Genomic DNA, 19888 nt, shown 5'->3' on the forward strand with positions numbered 1-19888 from the left:
AGGGTGTGTTTGGTATAGCGGAAAATGTTTTCCAAAACAATATTTTATTGAAAAAACAAGTAGTAATCTTATTCATTTTCCGGTGTTTGGTACGCAAATTAAGAAAAATAATTTCTCAAGAGTATTCATAAATAATTTAGATATAATAAACATGAAGTCATAAACTCTCAAACCAACAACCTTCCAGACCCACAAATTTCATAAACTTTCGAACTACTAAACTTTCAAAACCGTGGAATTTCAAACCCGTAAACTTTATAATTTCTAAACCAGTAAAACAACAAAAAAAAAGGAATTTAAATTACAAAAAAAAGTAAAAAAAAAAATTGTGCGGGGGGGGGGGGGGGGCGGGTGGGGGGAGGGTTAGGTGGTGGGTGGCGCAGAAAAACGTAAAAAGCAGAAATTTGAAATTGCAAAAAAAAAAATTAAGGTAAAAAAGAAATTTTTTTGGGGGGTAGTAGGGTGGGTGGTAACGAAAAATTTGAAATTTGAAAAAAAAAAAACTTTTTTTGGAGAGGGGGGCGGGGTGGCTGGTGAGGGTGGGGAAGGTTGAGAAGAGTTATGGAAAATGTTTTCCTTCCTACCAAACACACCCAAATTCTTAAATAAAAGTAATGCTCATGAGTAGATTGAAACACAGACACAGAGTGACACAGCATTGCAATTGCAATTGAACATCAAACTCATCAACTCAACTACCTTGTTACTGTTCTCTAAAACATTCTTAAAAGGAAATACCAACTTCGACAGCAAAAAAATCCTGCTGATCTTTTAAATTATACGCGACAAGTATATTCAAGTTAGTGAATATAACTTCAAAATTATCAACTTTTACCTCACGAAGACAGCAAAATTACTATCTAAGAGAAGAAGGGCATCCGTTACGAAAACCAAGTCTATTAAGTTCCTCCAAGAGCATCGAAGGAGGTCGACTATGAGACGTACACCTTGGGAACTACTCTATTTACATAAGACAACCCACATAATGAGCTCGAGGATGTTTCTCTTTCAATTTGGGCCATTGGACAAATAACTGATCAACCATGTGTAGCTTGTAAAGAAGCAAACCACTCAGAGAAAGTTTCCTGACTCTTGCAATGCTCTCCACATAGAAAACAGATGACCACCTTATTCCCAAGACCTGAAGCTATAAAGTTTCATTAGTATCTCAAATTGTCAGCTAAGTAAAACAAAAATGCAAGTAGCTTTACTGAATCCTACTGTAATGGAAATGATTGATTCACCCCTCACCGAGCTATCAAGGTCAATGATTCAAGCTGACAGAGATATCTCTAATCCATTGTTCAGTTTATTAACTGTTTTCTCTCCCTTTTCATCTATTTGTTCTTGTTTATTTTTCTCTATTTATTATTTTTTTAGTAGAGAAAGAAGGGCCAATGGTGGTTGGAGTATGATAGTATTACAAAATAAGCTCGAAATTTGGTAAATAGAGTTACCATTAACACCTACCATGAAGCCCCAAAAGAGAATATAGAAATGGTCCAATGACTAATGTACATTTAATGTCCTTTGTACAAATAAAAGTTAAGTGGGATTCATTCTGAAATCAAGCTTTTATAAGCCTGATATCCCAAATCAGGAATATAACAGATATGATCCATGTGTAACCTCAAACTTAATGGGATCAAACAGTTTAACAAGCAATTTTTTTTCATACTGAAGCAAATCGAAATAAATCAAAAAACAGAAATATCACTCTCAACATACGAACCTTAAAAAAGAAGGCAATTACACATAGTGGAACACACGTTCCTGGGCCATTGCACAAGATCTGGGATATCAAAAAATATATAAATCAGTTAAACAGGATCTTAAAAGGAAAAAAGAATCTGGAAATGCAGAAAAGTCGCGTTGGGAGAGGGGGTTTCCGAGAAAGTAAAATGAACTAAGATTGTCTGGTACCACTTTGGGTCTGATCTTGATCATCAACCACAATGCATGTGCAATAGCAATCAATGTCGTCCCAATGGAGGTAATATATGATTGACCAACTTCTCGACTCCGATATATCTGCATGAATTCAGCCCTTCCTACTGCATCTACTCCTGCCTAGATTAAGAGGTGAACCTGTTAATATACACATTATCAGGGATCAATCAAATCAATAAACTATGCCTCAATCCAAAGCTAGTTGGCTCGGTTACATGAATTCTCGGTATTCAGGCTCAACATTCAGAGATTTGCAAAGTTCACTATCTCTACGAGGGCCAATAACCTACTGCAACCCTCTTCCATTATCTAAAAAATAGCATCAAAAAATTTAGAGGGGGAGAAGGATAGAGTAGACAACCTACTAGGTTGCATATGTTGTGGTAGAAAGTAAGGTACTAAAAGAAAACGAACTTTTCTCTTAACCTGGAATTGATGATTCCAGAGTACATAAGAAAAGAGAGATCATTGTTAAGCTCTAAGGACAAATGCATATACCATAGGACAAAGCTGGGCAGGCACGTAATAGCTAAATGTTTTTAGCATAAAAAGGAAAAGATTGCACACATATGCATACTTTTCTCTTTTTCAGCCTCAAAATTATTGAGACAATAAGTGAGATAACGTTTTCCTATAGATAAACCAAACAATAAAAGAAAGACTTTGACAAGTGTAAGCAAAATGTATTTAGCCTACCAGATAGGCATAAAATGGAAGTACGCCACCTGACCATGTGGTCATGAAAGAGAAACTAAACAGATGTAGGATATAGCTCTAGATGCACACAACAGAGTCAGGTAGTTCTTTTTTCACCTTACCCTTCCCTGTAAACTGGAAACACGAAAGAAGAAGGAAAAAAGAATGCAAACTATTTTATGATTTCAAAAAGTATTTGTCCACCTATTTGGACAAAAATGAGATGGAAGTGGGAAAAGAATCTATTGAGTTGGACCTAAAGTTCAATTCGCCATCACATAGACATCAAATCCATATGCTAAACTCAGCTTATTCATGTCACAAATTTTCTCCACTTGTTTAGCCCCTGACTTGCGATCCTTGCCAATAAAGAATTTAGATTATGGTTAACACTTGGATCATCCTTCAAGCCAGCGATGCAAGGACAAATAATTGAGCAGATGGAGAGGGAGATAGCAACTTGGATGTCAAAACATATAGCATCTAGCTAATGAAGGCACACGCATCACCATTAATCAATGTGAATAAATCATTTGGGTGCTCTCTTTTGGCACCCTTTTGCTTCATCTCTATGGGCAACTATAACCAACAGGCATATTATTATCTGTGGGATCAACCCATAAAACTTGTTACTCTTCACTTCTAACACCAACCAAAGCACTATAGTGCTACATGCACCATTCATTTTTTCTAACAAGATAAATTCTTCAACGTCATCAGCTGGAAATAAACAAGCTATTCAGGATGAGAAGAGATAGTACAGCTAGTTACATTTGCACAAGGTGGCATCCTCTAGTTGAGATGAGGTGTTCTTTCAGACGTTAATTTTCTAAAAAAAGCAGGAACCACTGTAAAAATTAATATGCATATACGTGTTGCTTTTCGGGACTGATTAATATCCAACTGAAACTAAACGAAGATCGATTTATTTTAAAAAAAAATGATATTTACAAGTTTAAAAGTCGTAAGAAAGTATACCTTAAACAGGACGAACTATATTTCAATTCCCAAACTGACTGCAATAATGTTAACTAGTTTTCAAAAACAATAATGTCTTTTCTGACTAAATCAATAATATGTACTTTCGTAACTTAATCTCGTATATATGGATGGCCACAAAAAATTAAAATAACTTTCATGTAATATATTGCAAAAATGAACATCACTAATAAAGACTTGCAGTGAAGAAATTCTGTTTAACGACCTTCTCCTCTGTCCACCACCTGGACCTTTTCAATGATAATATCTAAAAGATCTGTTGGAAGAGTTGAAAGAGAAGGGACTTACAAGATTTTGTTGGTAGGTTTAGAGGATAGCACTTTGTTGGCTTATATTTCGAGAACAATCACACTTAACAACTTGTTAGCAAAGACCTTTCTTTTATAATGCAACAAAGGGTAAACAAGCACATGCAACAACAATAGCCCAGTGCGGTCCCACAAGTGGGGTCTGGGGTAAACAAGCACATGAGTGTATTAATTGGTATATTTAGGAAAAGCTGCATGCATTCCTTATTAGTTCGAATATTCTAATCTGTATCATTTCAAGGAATGCTAGGTCCAATAGTTACAAAAAACACACCAAAATGAAGTATCAATACAAAATGGATGTTAATCAACAAAATATACGGTCATTAGTTACAAAATGGTCGCATCTAGTGTATATTGTATTGACATTCGGTCATTTTGTAACTAAAGATCATATATTTTGTCGATTGATAGCCATTTTTATTGGTTTACTTTATTTTGGTGTGCTTTTTTCCTTCAAAAGATTTCTATTTTTTGTTTAATTTTCTTGCAGTTTGCATTATCAAATTTTCTTGTCCATCCGCATCATATTAATCACAATGAAGTACAAAAAAAAATTGATAGGTAATTAATTTCAAAAAACGTGCCAAAATAGATTATTTTTTTTATGATGACCGAGAAATCCGTCTGGGGCCGATCCTTTGGACCAATCGCAGCCTTCGAAACTCGGTGGATAATGGGCCCACCCCTCTACCCTTCTCCACTTATATACCAAGCTTTGCTTTGCATGGTGTGGGGGCTTGAACCTGTGACCTAAGACACAAATCCACCACCTTTGCCACTTGAGCTAATGGGGTACTCAAAATTCAATTTTATGAAATTTCACAAAGAAAGATAAATAAATTTTTCTCAACCATTTTAAATTTATTCAATGTGGTGAATTTCTACTCAACTACTTTATCTTCTTGAAAAGACATGTCTGTTATAACCAACACTTGCCGCTAACACACTACTTTCGTACCCAATTTCAATGATGAATAAACACATCATGTATTAAATAAATGTTGATAATACTGACAAAAATTCAAGAACGAATGTAGTTTTCAGAAATACACCAATTAATACACACCTATTCATCTTGTTTATTCTTTGTTGCGCTATAAAATGAACATTTTTTTTTTGCTAGCAAGCCCTAAAGTGGTGCTCTCGAAATATCATCAACAAAGTTTTATTTTTAAATCTACCAACAAGGTGTTGCAAGTCCCAAAAAAACTGAGATACCATCAGGATGTCCGAACCGTCTTCAAATTTTCCAACTGATCTTATAAAAATCCTCAAATCCAATATATGAGATGATAGTAACGAATTCCAAGAAATAATAGTAATAAAGGAGTCCGGAACCTTTTTATTGTCTTTTTGGACAAATGTGACGTTAATAAGTGTAAAAAAAAGTTACTTTTCTATATATAATGCCTAAATTCTCCGCGCTATAGCTTAACGGTAACTTTTGCCGTTAATGTATATTGCGGAGAATAAGCGCGCTATACCTTTTGGCGTTGGAAATCTGTGTGCTATACTCTGACGACTTGACTGCCAGGTATAGCGTTTGGAATTAAAACGATATACATATATAGCGTCTGAAATTAAAACGTTATACCTATTTATGGGCCTACCAATAAGTTAAATGACATAACAATAATTCAAATATGTATAGCGCACATTCAAAGAGCGCTATACATCAAAAATTTCAGCCTCCTGGGCTAGCCATTTCCTATATAAAGGGGTTAGGATTTTAGGAAAATCCATTCACAAAAAATTCTAATTCACGTTCAAACTTTTCTTGTTGTTAAATTCTCAAACATTTTTTCATAATATCTAAAGAGCGTAGAATAAGAGTTTCATTATATTGGGGGGGGTGAGGTTGTGACGGAGAATAACTCTGTGAGGTACAGTTTATCTCCACAGTGTCATGTTAAATTACCACTTACAATGGAGTACGATAAATTGATATCGTTGTTATGCAAAAAAATGAGTGTGAGGAAACGTTCAGTGATACTTAAAGTAACCGGAATATATCCGTATTCCGTCACTCCGCAAGGGGTTGCTTTTTACTCGGAGTTAAACATCGACGATGATGAAACTTTGAGGGATTTTCTGAGGACTCCGGATGAATACCGGGAATTTCTTGTAATCAAAATGTTGGATATGTACGTCAAGGTCGAAGACGTTCCCAACAATGAGGTTGCTGACAGGTTCCGGATAACCCACAGTCATCGGGTGGTTATTCCGGAGCAGTTTTTTCCGGACAGGTTCCGGATGAAAGAGTTTTCCCAGATCTAAACTTAACACCGCCTGTTTTACATAATTCACAAGACGAGTGGTAAACTTCAATTTTCCTTTGTGTTACTGTTAGAGATAGCTATGTAATTGTCCCACATTGGAATAGGAGTAGTATCCCTTTTGTATAGAGTAGCTATAAATAGTACCTCTTGTATTGCATCACATACAATATATCAATATATATCATATTTTCTCTCGTGCCTTCTCACATGGTATCAGAGCTATTGTGAGAAATTTATCGCTGTGCATAAATTCCAGCGATTCCGGGAAGTAAAATCAGTCACCGGAAACCTTTTTTTCGGCGACTTTCAAAGTTGTTTTGCGTCTGTTTTGTCTCGGTCAGTGTTGTGCACAAAATCCAACACTACCACAAGAGTAGTCACTGTCCGGCGACCAAATCCCAGTGAAAATCTCCGGCGGTACTGTAGTTGTCCAAAGAAAATTTTCCGGCGAAGTTCCAACGTTGCGTGGGCCACCTTCCGGCCATTTTTTGACGACGACTCTTCAGGACAGATTGTTTTCCTTGCAATTCCGAGCCTACCCATCCAGGTTACACCAAATTCCGACCACTTTTTTATTTTTCCGGCGTGATTAGTGATCCAAAAAAAAAAAGTGGACTTCCGGCCATTTTTTGAAAAAGTTCCTTCAGAACAGTTGGGTCTTCTGGTAATTCCGATCCTACCCCTACTGTTTTTATTTCATTCCGACCACTTTGAATATTTTCCGGCTGCAACAGTAACTTTCCAACTGCTACAGTAGTTTACTATTCTGGTTCAGTGTTCCTTACTCTATTTTCAGTGGATTACAGTTGATTATTTCTCTTATTTGGTAATAATTTACAAGATGTCTTTGGGAATTGATGTTTTTGGGTCTAAAAGCATGAGTTCTGGAAACTCTAATGTTATGATTACCTCGGAACCTTTAATGGGAGGTTCAAACTACTTAGCTTGGGCTTCATCTGTCGAGTTGTGGTGTAAAGGTCAAGGTGTGCAAGATCATCTGATTAAACAGTCTAGCGAAGGAGATGAAAAGGCGATAGCGCTTTGGGCAAAAATTGATGCTCAATTATGTAGCATCTTGTGGCGTTCTATTGATTCTAAGTTGATGCCTTTGTTTCGGCCATTCCAGACATGTTATTTGGTTTGGGCAAAGGCTCGTACGTTATACACTAATGATATATCTCGCTTCTATGATGTGATATCACGGATGACAAACTTAAAGAAGCAAGAATTAGATATGTCTACTTACTTGGGTCAGGTACAGGCAGTCATGGAGGAATTTGAGACATTGATGCCAGTTTCTGCTAGTGTGTCAAAACAACAAGAGCAGCGACAGAAAATGTTTCTAGTTCTTACACTCGCTGGACTTCCTCATGATCTTGATTCAGTACGAGACCAGATTTTGGCGAGTCCGACTGTCCCTACAGTTGATGAATTATTCTCTCGATTACTTCGCCTTACTGCAGCACCAAGTCACCCAGTGATTTTATCACAGATACTTGATTCCTCTATTCTTGCATCCCAGACAGTGGATGTTCGGGCATCTCAAGCTATGGAGAATAGACGAGGCGGTCGTTTTGGGAGATCTAGACCCAAGTGTTCTTATTGTCACAAACTTGGACACACTCGCGAAATGTGTTATTCCTTAAATGGTCGTCCACCCAAAAATGTCTACGTTGCTCAGAGCGAGACTACAGGTAACCAGGGCTTTTCTGTATCTAAAGAAGAATATAATGAGCTCCTTCAGTATCGAGCAAGTAAGCAAACATCTCCACAAGTAGCCTCAGTTGCCCAGACTGACACTCCTATTGCTGGTAATTCTTTTGCTTGTGTTTCCCAGTCTAGTACTCTTGGACCATGGGTCATGGACTCAGGCGCTTCTGATCATATCTCTGGTAATAAATCACTTTTGTCGAATATTGTATATTCACAGTCTCTTCCTACTGTTACTTTAGCCAATGGATGTCAAACTAAGGCACAAGGAGTTGGACAAGCCAACCCATTGTCTTCTATCACCCTAGATTCCGTTCTTTATGTTCCTGGTTGTCCTTTTAGTCTTGCATCTGTTAGTCGTTTGACTCGTGCCCTCAATTGTGGTATATATTTTATTGATGATTCTTTTATTATGCAGGACCGCAGTACGGGACGGACAATTGGTACAGGTCGTGAATCAGAAGGTCTTTACTACCTTAACTCGCTCAGTCCTTCCACAACATGTCTAGTTACAGATCCTCCAGATCTAATCCACAGACGTTTAGGACATCCGAGTTTATCCAAACTTCAAAAGATGGTGCCTAGTTTATCCAGTTTGTCTAGATTAGATTGTGAGTCGTGTCAGCTTGGGAAACATACCCGAGCTTCCTTTACGCGTAGTGTTGAGAGTCATGCAGAGTCTGTTTTCTCCTTGGTTCATTCTGATATATGGGGTCCTAGTAGAGTCAGTTCAACCTTGGGATTTCGTTATTTTGTTAGCTTTATTGATGATTACTCAAGATGTACTTGGCTTTTCTTAATGAAAGATCGTTCTGAGTTATTCTCTATATTCCAGAGTTTTTGTGCTGAAATCAAAAACCAATTTGGTGTCTCTATCCGCATTTTTCGCAGTGATAATGCCTTAGAATATGTATCTTCTCAGTTTCAGCAGTTTATGTCTTCTCATGGAATTATTCATCAGACATCTTGTCCTTATACCCCTCAGCAAAATGGGGTTGCAGAAAGAAAGAATAGGCACCTTATTGAGACTGCTCGCACACTTCTAATTGAGTCTCGTGTTCCGCTGCGTTTTTGGGGCGATGCAGTTCTCACAGCTTGTTATTTGATTAATAGGATGCCTTCATCTCCCATCAAGGGTCAGATTCCACATTCAATATTGTTTCCCCAGTCAGCCTTATACCCTCTTCCACCTCGGGTTTTTGGGAGCACATGTTTTGTTCATAACTTAGCCCCGGGGAAAGATAAGTTAGCTCCTCGTGCTCTCAAGTGTGTCTTCCTTGGTTATTCTCGTGTTCAGAAGGGATATCGTTGTTATTCACCTGATCTTCATAGGTACCTTATGTCAGCTGACGTCACATTTTTCGAGTCTAAACCTTTCTTCACAACTGATGTCACTTCTGCTGACCACCATGACATATCTGAGGTCTTACCTATACCGACCTTTGAGGAGTTTAGTAATCCTCCTCCACCTTCAACCACAGAGGTTTCACCCATACCAACTTTTGAGGAGTCCAGTGTTATCCCTCCTAGTTCCCCAGCCACAGGAACACCACTCTTGACTTATCATCGTCGTTCGCGCCCTACATCAGGCCCATCTGGTTCTCGTCCTGCACCTGACACGGCTCCTACTGCGGATCCTGCTCCTAGTACACCGATTGCACTTCGAAAAGGTATACGGACCACACTAAACCCTAATCCTCATTATGTTGGTTTGAGTTATCATCGTCTGTCATCTCCCCATTATGCTTTTATATCTTCATTGTCCTCGGTTTCCATCCCTAAGTCTACAGGTGAAGCATTGTCTCATCCAGGATGGCGACAGGCTATGAGTGACGAGATGTCTGCTTTACATACAAGTGGTACATGGGAGCTTGTTCCTCTTCCTTCAGGTAAATCTACCGTTGGTTGTCGTTGGGTTTATGCAGTCAAAGTTGGTCCCGATGGCCAGATTGATCGACTTAAGGCACGTCTTGTTGCCAAAGGATACACTCAAATATTTGGGCTAGATTACAGTGATACCTTCTCTCCAGTGGCTAAAGTGGCATCAGTTCGCCTTTTTCTATCCATGGCTGCAGTTCGTCATTGGCCCCTCTATCAGTTGGACATTAAGAATGCCTTTCTTCATGGTGATCTTGAGGATGAGGTTTATATGGAGCAACCACCTGGTTTTATTGCTCAGGGGGAGTCTCGTGGCCTTGTATGTCGCTTGCGTCGGTCACTTTATGGTCTAAAGCAGTCTCCTCGAGCCTGGTTTGGTAAGTTCAGCACGGTTATCCAGGAGTTTGGCATGACTCGTAGTGAAGCTGATCACTCTGTGTTTTATTGCCACTCTGCTTCAAGTCTATGTATTTATCTGGTAGTCTATGTTGATGATATTGTTATTACGGGCAATGATCAGGATGGTATTACTAATCTGAAGCAGCATCTCTTCCAGCACTTTCAAACTAAGGATCTAGGCAGATTGAAGTACTTTCTAGGTATTGAGGTTGCTCAATCTCGCTCAGGTATTGTTATTTCTCAAAGGAAATATGTGTTAGACATTCTTGAGGAAATAGGGATGACAGGTTGCAGACCTGTTGACACGCCGATGGATCCGAATTCTAAACTTCTGCCTGGACAGGGGAGCCGCTTAGCGATCCTGCAAGCTATAGGCGGCTGGTTGGTAAATTAAATTATCTCACAGTGACTAGGCCCGACATTTCTTATCCTGTGAGTGTTGTAAGTCAGTTTATGAATTCTCCCTGTGATAGTCATTGGGATGCAGTTGTCCGCATTATCCGGTATATAAAATCGGCTCCAGGTAAAGGATTACTGTTTGAGGATCGAGGTCATGAGCAGATCGTTGGGTACTCGGATGCTGATTGGGCAGGATCACCTTCTGATAGACGTTCTACGTCTGGATATTGTGTTTTAGTAGGAGGAAATTTGGTGTCCTGGAAAAGTAAGAAACAGAATGTAGTTGCTCGGTCTAGTGCAGAAGCAGAATACCGAGCAATGGCTATGGCAACATGTGAACTAGTCTGGACCAAACAATTGCTCAAGGAGTTGAAATTTGGTGAAATCAGTCGGATGGAACTTGTGTGCGATAATCAAGCTGCACTTCATATTGCATCAAATCCGGTGTTTCATGAGAGAACTAAACACATTGAGATTGATTGTCACTTCGTCAGAGAAAAGATACTCTCAGGAGATATTACTACGAAGTTTGTGAGATCGAATGATCAACTTGCAGATATTTTCACCAAGTCCCTCACTAGTCCTCGCATTGATTATATATGTAACAAGCTCGGTACATATGATTTATATGCTCCGGCTTGAGGGGAGTGTTAGAGATAGCTATGTAATTGTCCCACATTGGAATAGGAGTAGTATCCCCTTTGTATAGAGTAGCTATAAATAGCAACCCTTGTATTGCATCACATACAATATATCAATATATATCATATTTGCTCCCGTGCCTTCTCACAGTTACGATGTACATTTTGTTGTATTGAATTTGTATTAACGCTCATACATTTAACAAGGGTACCGGCTGGATATGAATTTTACAAATTATGAACCCAAGCATAGTTTTGGTGTGTTGGATCATGGTGATCCATCCAGTAGTCATCACCTAAATGATAATGTCAATCATGGAATTTCATCACATTACGACTTGTAAGTGAAGTGATACAGCTATATGGAAAGTATTTATTAAATTCAGTAGCTTATTATTTTGTTGATTGTGCAGTGAAAACGAGCAAGTTGAACCACATGTACTCACTCAATTGCCCGAAGACGACATATTAAATCGGGATCTGGCAGATGCACAGAGTGAGGAAGAGAAGAGTGATTACGAAAACAATGTTGATGAATCTGGAGACGAGACACCCTTTCCTCGTGAGGATGGTGATGAGGAAGATGAGAAGGAAGGACCTGATTTGACGAGAGAGTATGCTCCCCCGCCCCTAGACGAAGAGTGTACGAGTCCCTAGTGTCGTTTCATTCAAGGGGGATTCCTTACCTTGATAACTTGCCAAGCATGTCGGATGTGGAAGCTCTCACAAGGGATTTTGATGAACTTCGAACAGCAATGTGGGATGAGTCTAGACCAACGGTGCTGGCAAAGGGCATGCTTTTTCTAGATAAAGCGCGCGTAAGCAGGGCTTGTAAAATGCACAACGTAAAAGAGTGTCGTGAGATGATAGTATGGGAGTTAAGTCCGGTTGTATACAAGGTTGTTTGTCGCAGGTGGTTTTGGCTATGTCATTGGATGTTGTGTGTGAGCAAGAAGAAGACAGGCCTGTGGAAAGTGGGTAAATACATTCCCACCCACACATACGAAGTGGACACATTCAACGGGAATCACTTCAACTTGGATATTGACTTGATTTCTCTTGTCCTTATTCCACACATCGAATGACGATTGTTGAATGGAAGCTTGAGCGGAGTCCGGGTAAACCAGAATATATATTCAATTACGTGTTCTGGGCGTTTAAACCAGCAATTGATGGTTTTTTGCATTCTCGGCCCATAATATCCATAGACGACACTCATGTCAATGGAAAGTACGATATCAAGTTGTTGATAGCCGTGGCAGTAGATGCTAATGGACAGATATTTCCTCTAGCTTTTGCTATTTGTGCCAATGAAAGCCAAGAGACGTGGACGCTGTTTTTGAACCACTTGAAAGAGCACGTTGTCAAATAGCGTTCCGGTATTTGTCTAATATCTGATCGGCACGGTGATATCTTAAGTTCTGTGGAGAACTTGCATGCATGGCAAGAACCTTATGCCTACCACTGTTACTGTGTGAGGCACTTTAAAGCCAATTTCCAGAAGGCATATCCCAATAAGTATCTGCATGATTTGATGTGGATTGCAGTAACAGACCACCAACAGCATAAATTCCGGAGGCACATAGAATATATCAGGCAAGAAGAGGAGGCAGCCTATCGTTGGTTAATGCGACATGACCCTGAAAAGTGGACTTTGCATGCAGATGGTGGCAGACGATGGGGAACTCTGAATACAAATGTGTCAGAGTCTTTCAACGGGTTATTGAAGTCGGCAAGAGGATTGCCTGTCACAGCCATGGTGCGGATGTCGTTCAAGCAGATAGCGGAGAGGTTTGTTGAAAGGTCTGCAGCTGCAACGTCATTGATGGAAAGGGGTGTTGAATTTATGACAGTGCCGATGAAGAGATTTGGGAAATACAGACGACGAGCACATTGGCATTCATTTTTGCAGTATGATAACGAAAGAAATGTTTTTGAAGTTCGCACCGCTATCCATCAAAATCGGGGAATAATGTACATACTGTAAATGAATCTACAAGGTTATGCTCTTGTGGGAAATGATCCGTCTACCACATGCCTTGCTCACATGCCATCAAGTGCTTTCAAAAAGTTGGTTTAGGTATCACCAACTATGTTGATCAACAATATAGTGTTGCGAAGTACCTAAACACATATTGTGGGCAGAACTATGCTTGGATTCATAATTTGTAAAATTCATATCCGGCTGGTACCCCTGTTAAATGTATGAGCGTTAATACAGATTCAATACAACAAAAATGTACATCGTAACACAAAGGAAAATTGAAGTTTACCACTCGTCTTGTGTATTATGTAAAGCAGGCGGTGATAAGTTTAGATCAAGGAAAACTCTTTCATCCGGAACCTGTCCGGCAAAAACTGTTCTAGAATAACCATCCGATGACTGGGGGCTATTCGGAACCTGTCCGGCAACCTCATTGTTGGGAACGTCTTCGACCTTGACGTACATATCCAACATTTTGATTACAAGAAATTCCCGGTATTCATCCGGAGTCCTCAGAACATCCCTCAAAGTTTCATCATCGTCGATGTTTAACTCCGAGTAAAAAGCAACCCCTTGCGGAGTGACGGAATACAGATATATTCCGGTTACTTTAAGTATCACTGAACGTTTCCTCACACTCATTTTTTTGCATAACAACAATATCAATTTATCATACTCCATTGTAAGTGGTAATTTAACATGACACTGTGGAGATAAACTGTACCTCGCAGAGTTATTCTCCATCACAACCTCACCCCCCTCCCCAACATAATGAAACTCTTATTCTACGCTCTTCAGACATTATGAAAAAATGCTTGAGAAGTTAACAAGAAGAAAAGTTTGAACGGGAGTTAGAATGTTTTGTGAATGGATTTTCCTAAAATCCTAACCCCTTTATATAGGAAATGGCTAGCCCGGGGGGCTAAAATTTTTGATGTATAGCGGCTCTTTGAATGTGCGCTATACACATTTGAATTATTGTTATGTCAGTTAACTTATTGGTGAGCCCATAAACAGGTATAGCGTTTTAATTTCAGGCGCTATATATGTATACCGTTTTAATTCCAAACGTTATACCTGGTAGTCAAGTCGTCAGAGTATAGCGCACAGATTTCCAACGCCAAAAGGTATAGAGCGCTTATTCTCCGCGCTATACATTAACGGCAAAAGTTATCGTTAAACTATAGCGCGGAGAATTTAGGCATTATATATAAAAAAGTAACTTTTTTTTACACTTATTAACGTCACATTTGTCCAAAAAGACAATAAAAAGGTTCCGGACTCTAGTAATAAATTGCTAAAAATGACATCTACGAATTCCTAGAAATTATAGTTATGAATTTCCAGCTATCATTAATAGGAATTCCAAGAAATGATTGCAAGGGATTCCTAGGAATGATAGCTAGGAATTCCTAGGAATATAGCCACAGATCCCTAGGAATGATAGCTACGGATTCCTTGGAATGATAGCCATGAATTCCTAAAAATGATAGCTACAAATTTCTAGAAATGATAGCTATTAACTCCTAGAAACGATATCTATTAATTCCTACAAATGATAAGAACTCGAGATAGCCAGCTATTAATTCCTAGAAATGATAGCTAGGAATTGCTAGAAACGATAGCTAGCTATGCATTCCTTGAAATGATAGCTAGCTAGGAATCTCTCGAAATGATATCTATGAATTCCTAGAAGCGATAGCTAGAATTGCTAGAAATGATAGCTAGCTATGAATTCCTAAAAATGAAGCTAGCTAGGAATTTGTGATCATTCATTTCCCGTAGATGTCTCCTTCAGCTTCCGATGCATTGTTTAATTGCAGACAGATCCATTGCAGAAGTTTCTGAGTTTATGGGGTTTCCCTGTAATATCTTAAGATTTGTTCCCAGCTACGAAGTAAATCTCACATTCCATGATGGTTTTGTTAAAGTAGAGAGAATGAGCTTCCTCGGACCCCGCGCATAGCCGGAGCTTAGTGCACCAGGCTGCCCTTTTTTTTTTGCAGCCTCAAACAAACCAAGACTTCAGTGATTCCATTTAATTTGTTTCTCTTGGACATATGAGGCATGTCGCACTCAGGATAATATGATGAAAAGGAACTTCCCATTACCTAATAGATGCTACATGTGCCAAAAGGAAGCTGAAAGTACCTGTCACTTGCTCCTACACTGTGAGGTGGCTACAGCTATACGATTTATTTTTTTTGGGTCTCAAATGGATCAGCACTTACACGGTAAAGGATGCTTATAAGAGCTGGAGTTTATGGAGAGTTGGTAAAGCCATTAAGAAGATCTAGACGATGGGCCCTGCATGTATAGTTTGGTGCATTTGAACAAAGAGAAACAGGAGATATTTTGATGGAAACTCAACTCTTATAGGCTCTTTAAAGGATATGTGTATTGCTAACTTGTTTTGGTGGTCTGGATTGTACCCTGTTAGTAGTATTGACCATCTTTTGGATTTCATCAGCTCTTTTGATCTGGCTTAGTCAGTTACATATAGGGGCCGGGATAACTTTTTGTAAGCTCAAATGTTAAATCATGTAGTTCTCACATCTTCTTGATGCCTTCTATTGAAATCGCTTACTTTATCCAAAAACAAAAACAAAAAAAAGTTGTAAGTTGGCTTAAAAAGCATGTACGGAACACATGAAGTTTCGAAACCATTCAAGTACTAATCATTTTGAGGAGATTGACTGTACCTCAAGCAGTCATTATTTCCTAATTTACACCATTGGCAACAAAGTTTTTTGACTATATCTGTTACCGAACAAAAAATTCAGTAACTGGCGATTTTTAGATTCATTAAATTAAGCAAATTATTGTCTGCCAAACTACTACTCTAGGAAATGTCTCCTAGTCATTTGCCCCCTAATGCAAAAACCTTTTTAATTCCTTGGTCAGAGAAACAAGCAAAACATATATTATATTCCACCATCAGGTTGCGTTTTTATTGTAATAGGCTGTCATGATGGTACCATTCAAGTTGACCCAGCAAAACAACACAAACGGAATATAACGACAAACTGAATTTAGCCATTGTAACATACCTTATCAAGCAAGGAATCCTCATACACGCGTGCCTTTTGGAGACTCATATTATCTGTAGCAGCAGCTATATAAAATCTTGGCTTAAACCTTTCCATTTGAAGCACATTTAATAAATTTAGCATTTCTGCTGTGTGACCACCTGTATTAAAATCAAAGTTTCAAAAAATTAAAACAATGGGATGAGCAAAAGACAGCAAAACCTAAAAAGATACTCCCGCCGTTTCAATTTATGCGACACAATTTACTTATTAGTCCTTTCCAAAAGAATGAAATATTTCTATATTTGAAAACAATTTAACCTTAAACTTCCAATTTTACCCATATTACCCAACAAACTTTTCTAGCCACACAAATTGAGAGAACAACAACAAAAGCTTTTATCCTCTAAGCTTTTAAGATCGCACCTTCCAAAAGTCTTTCTTTTTTTTTAAACTCCGCATTGCGCCAAACAACATCACATAAATTGAAACAGAGGTAGTAATGAAATGCTGGAAAATCAGACCTGAGCCCAAAACAATAAGGGCACTGAGAGGTTGTGGTGATTTTGGATTGAGCGGTTTGCTTCTCCGATATACAATATACATAATTCGAATCATAACTATTGTGACCACACCAATGGTGAAGAGAAGTACGAGATTTGACGCTGACATGGCAGAGAGGCAATAGCTCCCTTTCTCCATTTCAAAAATGTTAAGAGAAAATCTCCTAATTTACAATCAATCAGTCTTTCTGATCATCAAAATCTGCAAAATAAAACATTTTTCATTTCACTAACCTGATATATGCAAATTCAAATACCAATTCACCAATATTAGCACTAATGACTAGATATAGAATTAAAGGCAATGTGACCTTTGAACAGCAAGCACGGCCAGAGTAAATCTCAACCTTAGGATCTTTCAATGGCAGAGTGAATTTGGAATAACCCAAAAAAATTTGGGGTTTTGGGTTTGGCTTCAATGGCGGAATAAGGAGAAAAGCCAAAAGCATTTGTTGTTTGGTTAATTTAGGGATTTAGTTTTTTCTTCCTCTTGAATTTAGGGATTTGGTATGCATCTTTTAAAATCATTTGTGGTCACTTTTTTAAAGATTATTAATAAGTGTTAATTTTTCTTTTTAATCAATAGGGTGAATCAAAATTTTCATTAAAAATGTCAAATTTCTTTCTTAAGTTTCATAAAAGAACTCTTTATTTGTAATTTTATCTTGGCTTTTAGTTATTTTATTTTAATATATTTATAGTGACGGGTATACCTTAAATTTCTTCAAAAACGAAACACTTCAAAATTAATTCCCTTATCTATATCTATATATTTATATCTATATATTATTAAAAGGAAAGGACAAAGTCATCTCCTTAAGCTAAGTGGCAGCCTAAAAAAAGTCACATGGCATAATTAGTTACTAATTAGTTATTATTTTTAAATTTAAATATCTATAAAAATCTATATATTATTAAAAGGAGAGGACAAAACCATCTCCTTAAGCCAAGTGGCAGCCTAAAAAAAAGTCACATGGCATAATTAGTTACTAATTAGTTATTATTTTAAAATTTAAATATCTATAAAAGACAAAAAAATCTATCTATATCTATATCTATATATTATTAAAAGGAGAGGACAAAGTCATCTCCTTAAGCCAAGTGGCAGCCTAAAAAAAAGTCACATGGCATAATTAGTTACTAATTAGTTATTACTTTTAAATTTAAATATCTATAAAAAACAAAAAAAATAAAAAATAAAAAACTACCAACTATATATATATATATATATATATATATATATATATATATATATATATATATATATAATTAACTATAATAAAAAATGAAAATATAAATAACTACCATTCAAATTGGGTGGGAGTAGTTTCAAGTTGGAGTTTCAAAATAATTTTAAAATAAAAATGATATTAAAAAAATAAAAAATTACCAATTCAAATTGGGTTGGAGTTTTAAAATCTATATATTATTAAAAGGAGAGGACAAAGCCATCTCCTTAAGCCAAGTGGCAGCCTAAAAAAAGTCACATGGCATAACTAGTTACTAATTAGTTATTACTTTTAAATTTAAATATCTATAAAAAACAAAAAAATAAAAAATAAAAAACTACCAACTATAATATATATATAGATATATATATATATATATATATATATATATATATATATATATATATATAATTAACTATAATAAAAACGAAAATATAAATAACTACCATTCAAATTGGGTGGGAGTAGTTTCAAGTTGGAGTTTCAAAATAATTTTAAAATAAAAATGATATTAAAAAAATAAAAAATTACCAATTCAAATTGGGTTGGAGTTTTAAAATTATTTTAAAATAAAAAACAAAAATAAAGAAATAAAAAACTCTTGATTCAAATTGTGGAGTAGTTTCTTTCTAATATTGTAGTGTGTGTATTATATATATAAAGAGATGTAAATAATTATATGATGCCAAGTGCGGTATAACCATAAAACAACAAGTGTAGATTTTTAGGACAAAGTCATCTCCTTAAGCCAAGTGGCAGCCTAAAAAAAGCCACATGGCATAATTAGTTACTAATTAGTTATTGGTTATTATTTTTAAATTTAAATATCTATAAAAAAACAAAAAAAATAAAAAATAAAAAACTACCAGCTATATATATATATATATATATATATATATATATATATATATTTATAATTAACTATAATAAAAAACGAAAATATAAATATATAAAAAAATAACTACCATTCAAATTGGTTGGGAGTAGTTTCAAGTTGGAGTTTCAAAATAATTTTAAAATAAAAAATGATATTAAAAAAATAAAAAATTACCAATTCAAATTGGGGAGTAGTTTTAAGTTGAGTTTTAAAATTATTTTAACATAAAAAAAACGAAAATAAAGAAACAAAAAACTTTTGATTCAAATTGTGGAGTAGTTTCTTTTTAATATTGTAGTGTGTGTGTATTATATATATATAAAGAGAAGTAAATAATTATATGATGCCAAGGGCGGTATAACCATAAAACAATAAGTGTAAATTTTTAGGACAAAGCTCCAACAAAGTTGGAACTTTTAATTTATTTTATAATAAATATCGAAATAAAAAAATCTATATCTATGTCTATATATTATTATTATATTTATATTATATTATTTATATTTTATACATATAATAAAAGGAGAGGCAAAGCCACCATATTAAGTCAAGTGGCATAACCATAACATGACAAATGTACATTTTTAGGACAAAGCTCCTGGAAAGTTTGAATTTTAAAATTAGTTTATAATAAAAAACGAAAATTTAAAAAATAAAAAAATATCAATTCTAATTGGGAAGTTGTTCAACAATAAATTTGGAGATTCTAAAATAATTTAAAATATAAGACAAGTTTAAAAAAAGTTACCATGAAAAGTTCAGGTTGAAAAAATTGAAACCTGCTAATTCAATAAACACTTAATATCAAATGGCAGTTTTTTTAATTTATTAATTAAACCTGATTAGAATAGAAAATAGGTTCAAAATATGTAAACCTGTCAATTCAGTTAACATCAGTTCCTCCCACGTTTTTTAGGGTAAGTTTTTTAATTTATTCATATTGA

The 19888-nt window shown here is 36.4% G+C and overlaps 1 protein-coding gene across 2 annotated transcripts; it reads right to left on the reverse strand.

The window, feature by feature from the left end:
* Positions 1–648: 648 nt before the first annotated feature.
* LOC104223830 (uncharacterized) lies at positions 649–17349 on the reverse strand. Of its 2 annotated transcripts, none has more exons than XM_070160791.1 (6): positions 17150–17349; positions 16800–17040; positions 16297–16436; positions 1924–2070; positions 1733–1792; positions 649–1141 (listed from the first exon to the last, which is right to left on the reverse strand). In XM_070160791.1, the coding sequence occupies exons 2-6, from the start codon at positions 16975–16977 to the stop codon at positions 965–967; spliced, it is 702 nt and encodes a 233-aa protein (XP_070016892.1). In that variant the 5' UTR covers positions 16978–17040; positions 17150–17349; the 3' UTR covers positions 649–964. The 2 variants fall into 2 exon arrangements, with proteins under 2 accessions (XP_070016892.1, XP_070016891.1); XM_070160790.1 differs by having other exon boundaries at positions 649–1147; positions 17150–17339.
* Between the last annotated feature and the right edge of the window lie 2539 nt (positions 17350–19888).

Source organism: Nicotiana sylvestris, chromosome 10, assembly GCF_000393655.2.
Source record: "Nicotiana sylvestris chromosome 10, ASM39365v2, whole genome shotgun sequence".
Lineage (NCBI taxonomy): Eukaryota > Viridiplantae > Streptophyta > Magnoliopsida > Solanales > Solanaceae > Nicotiana > Nicotiana sylvestris.

Bases quoted from the DNA above. Each gene is read 5' to 3' on its own strand.
- LOC104223830 (XM_070160790.1), bottom strand. From the start codon at position 16,977: ATGGAGAAAGGGAGCTATTGCCTCTCTGCCATGTCAGCGTCAAATCTC. The intron at 2,071-16,296 runs GTATGTTACAAT...CTCTTAATCTAG, and splicing joins AGGATTCCTTGCTTGATAAG to GCAGGAGTAGATGCAGTAGG. The intron at 1,793-1,923 runs GTACCAGACAAT...TTGATATCCCAG, and splicing joins TCAAGATCAGACCCAAAGTG to ATCTTGTGCAATGGCCCAGG.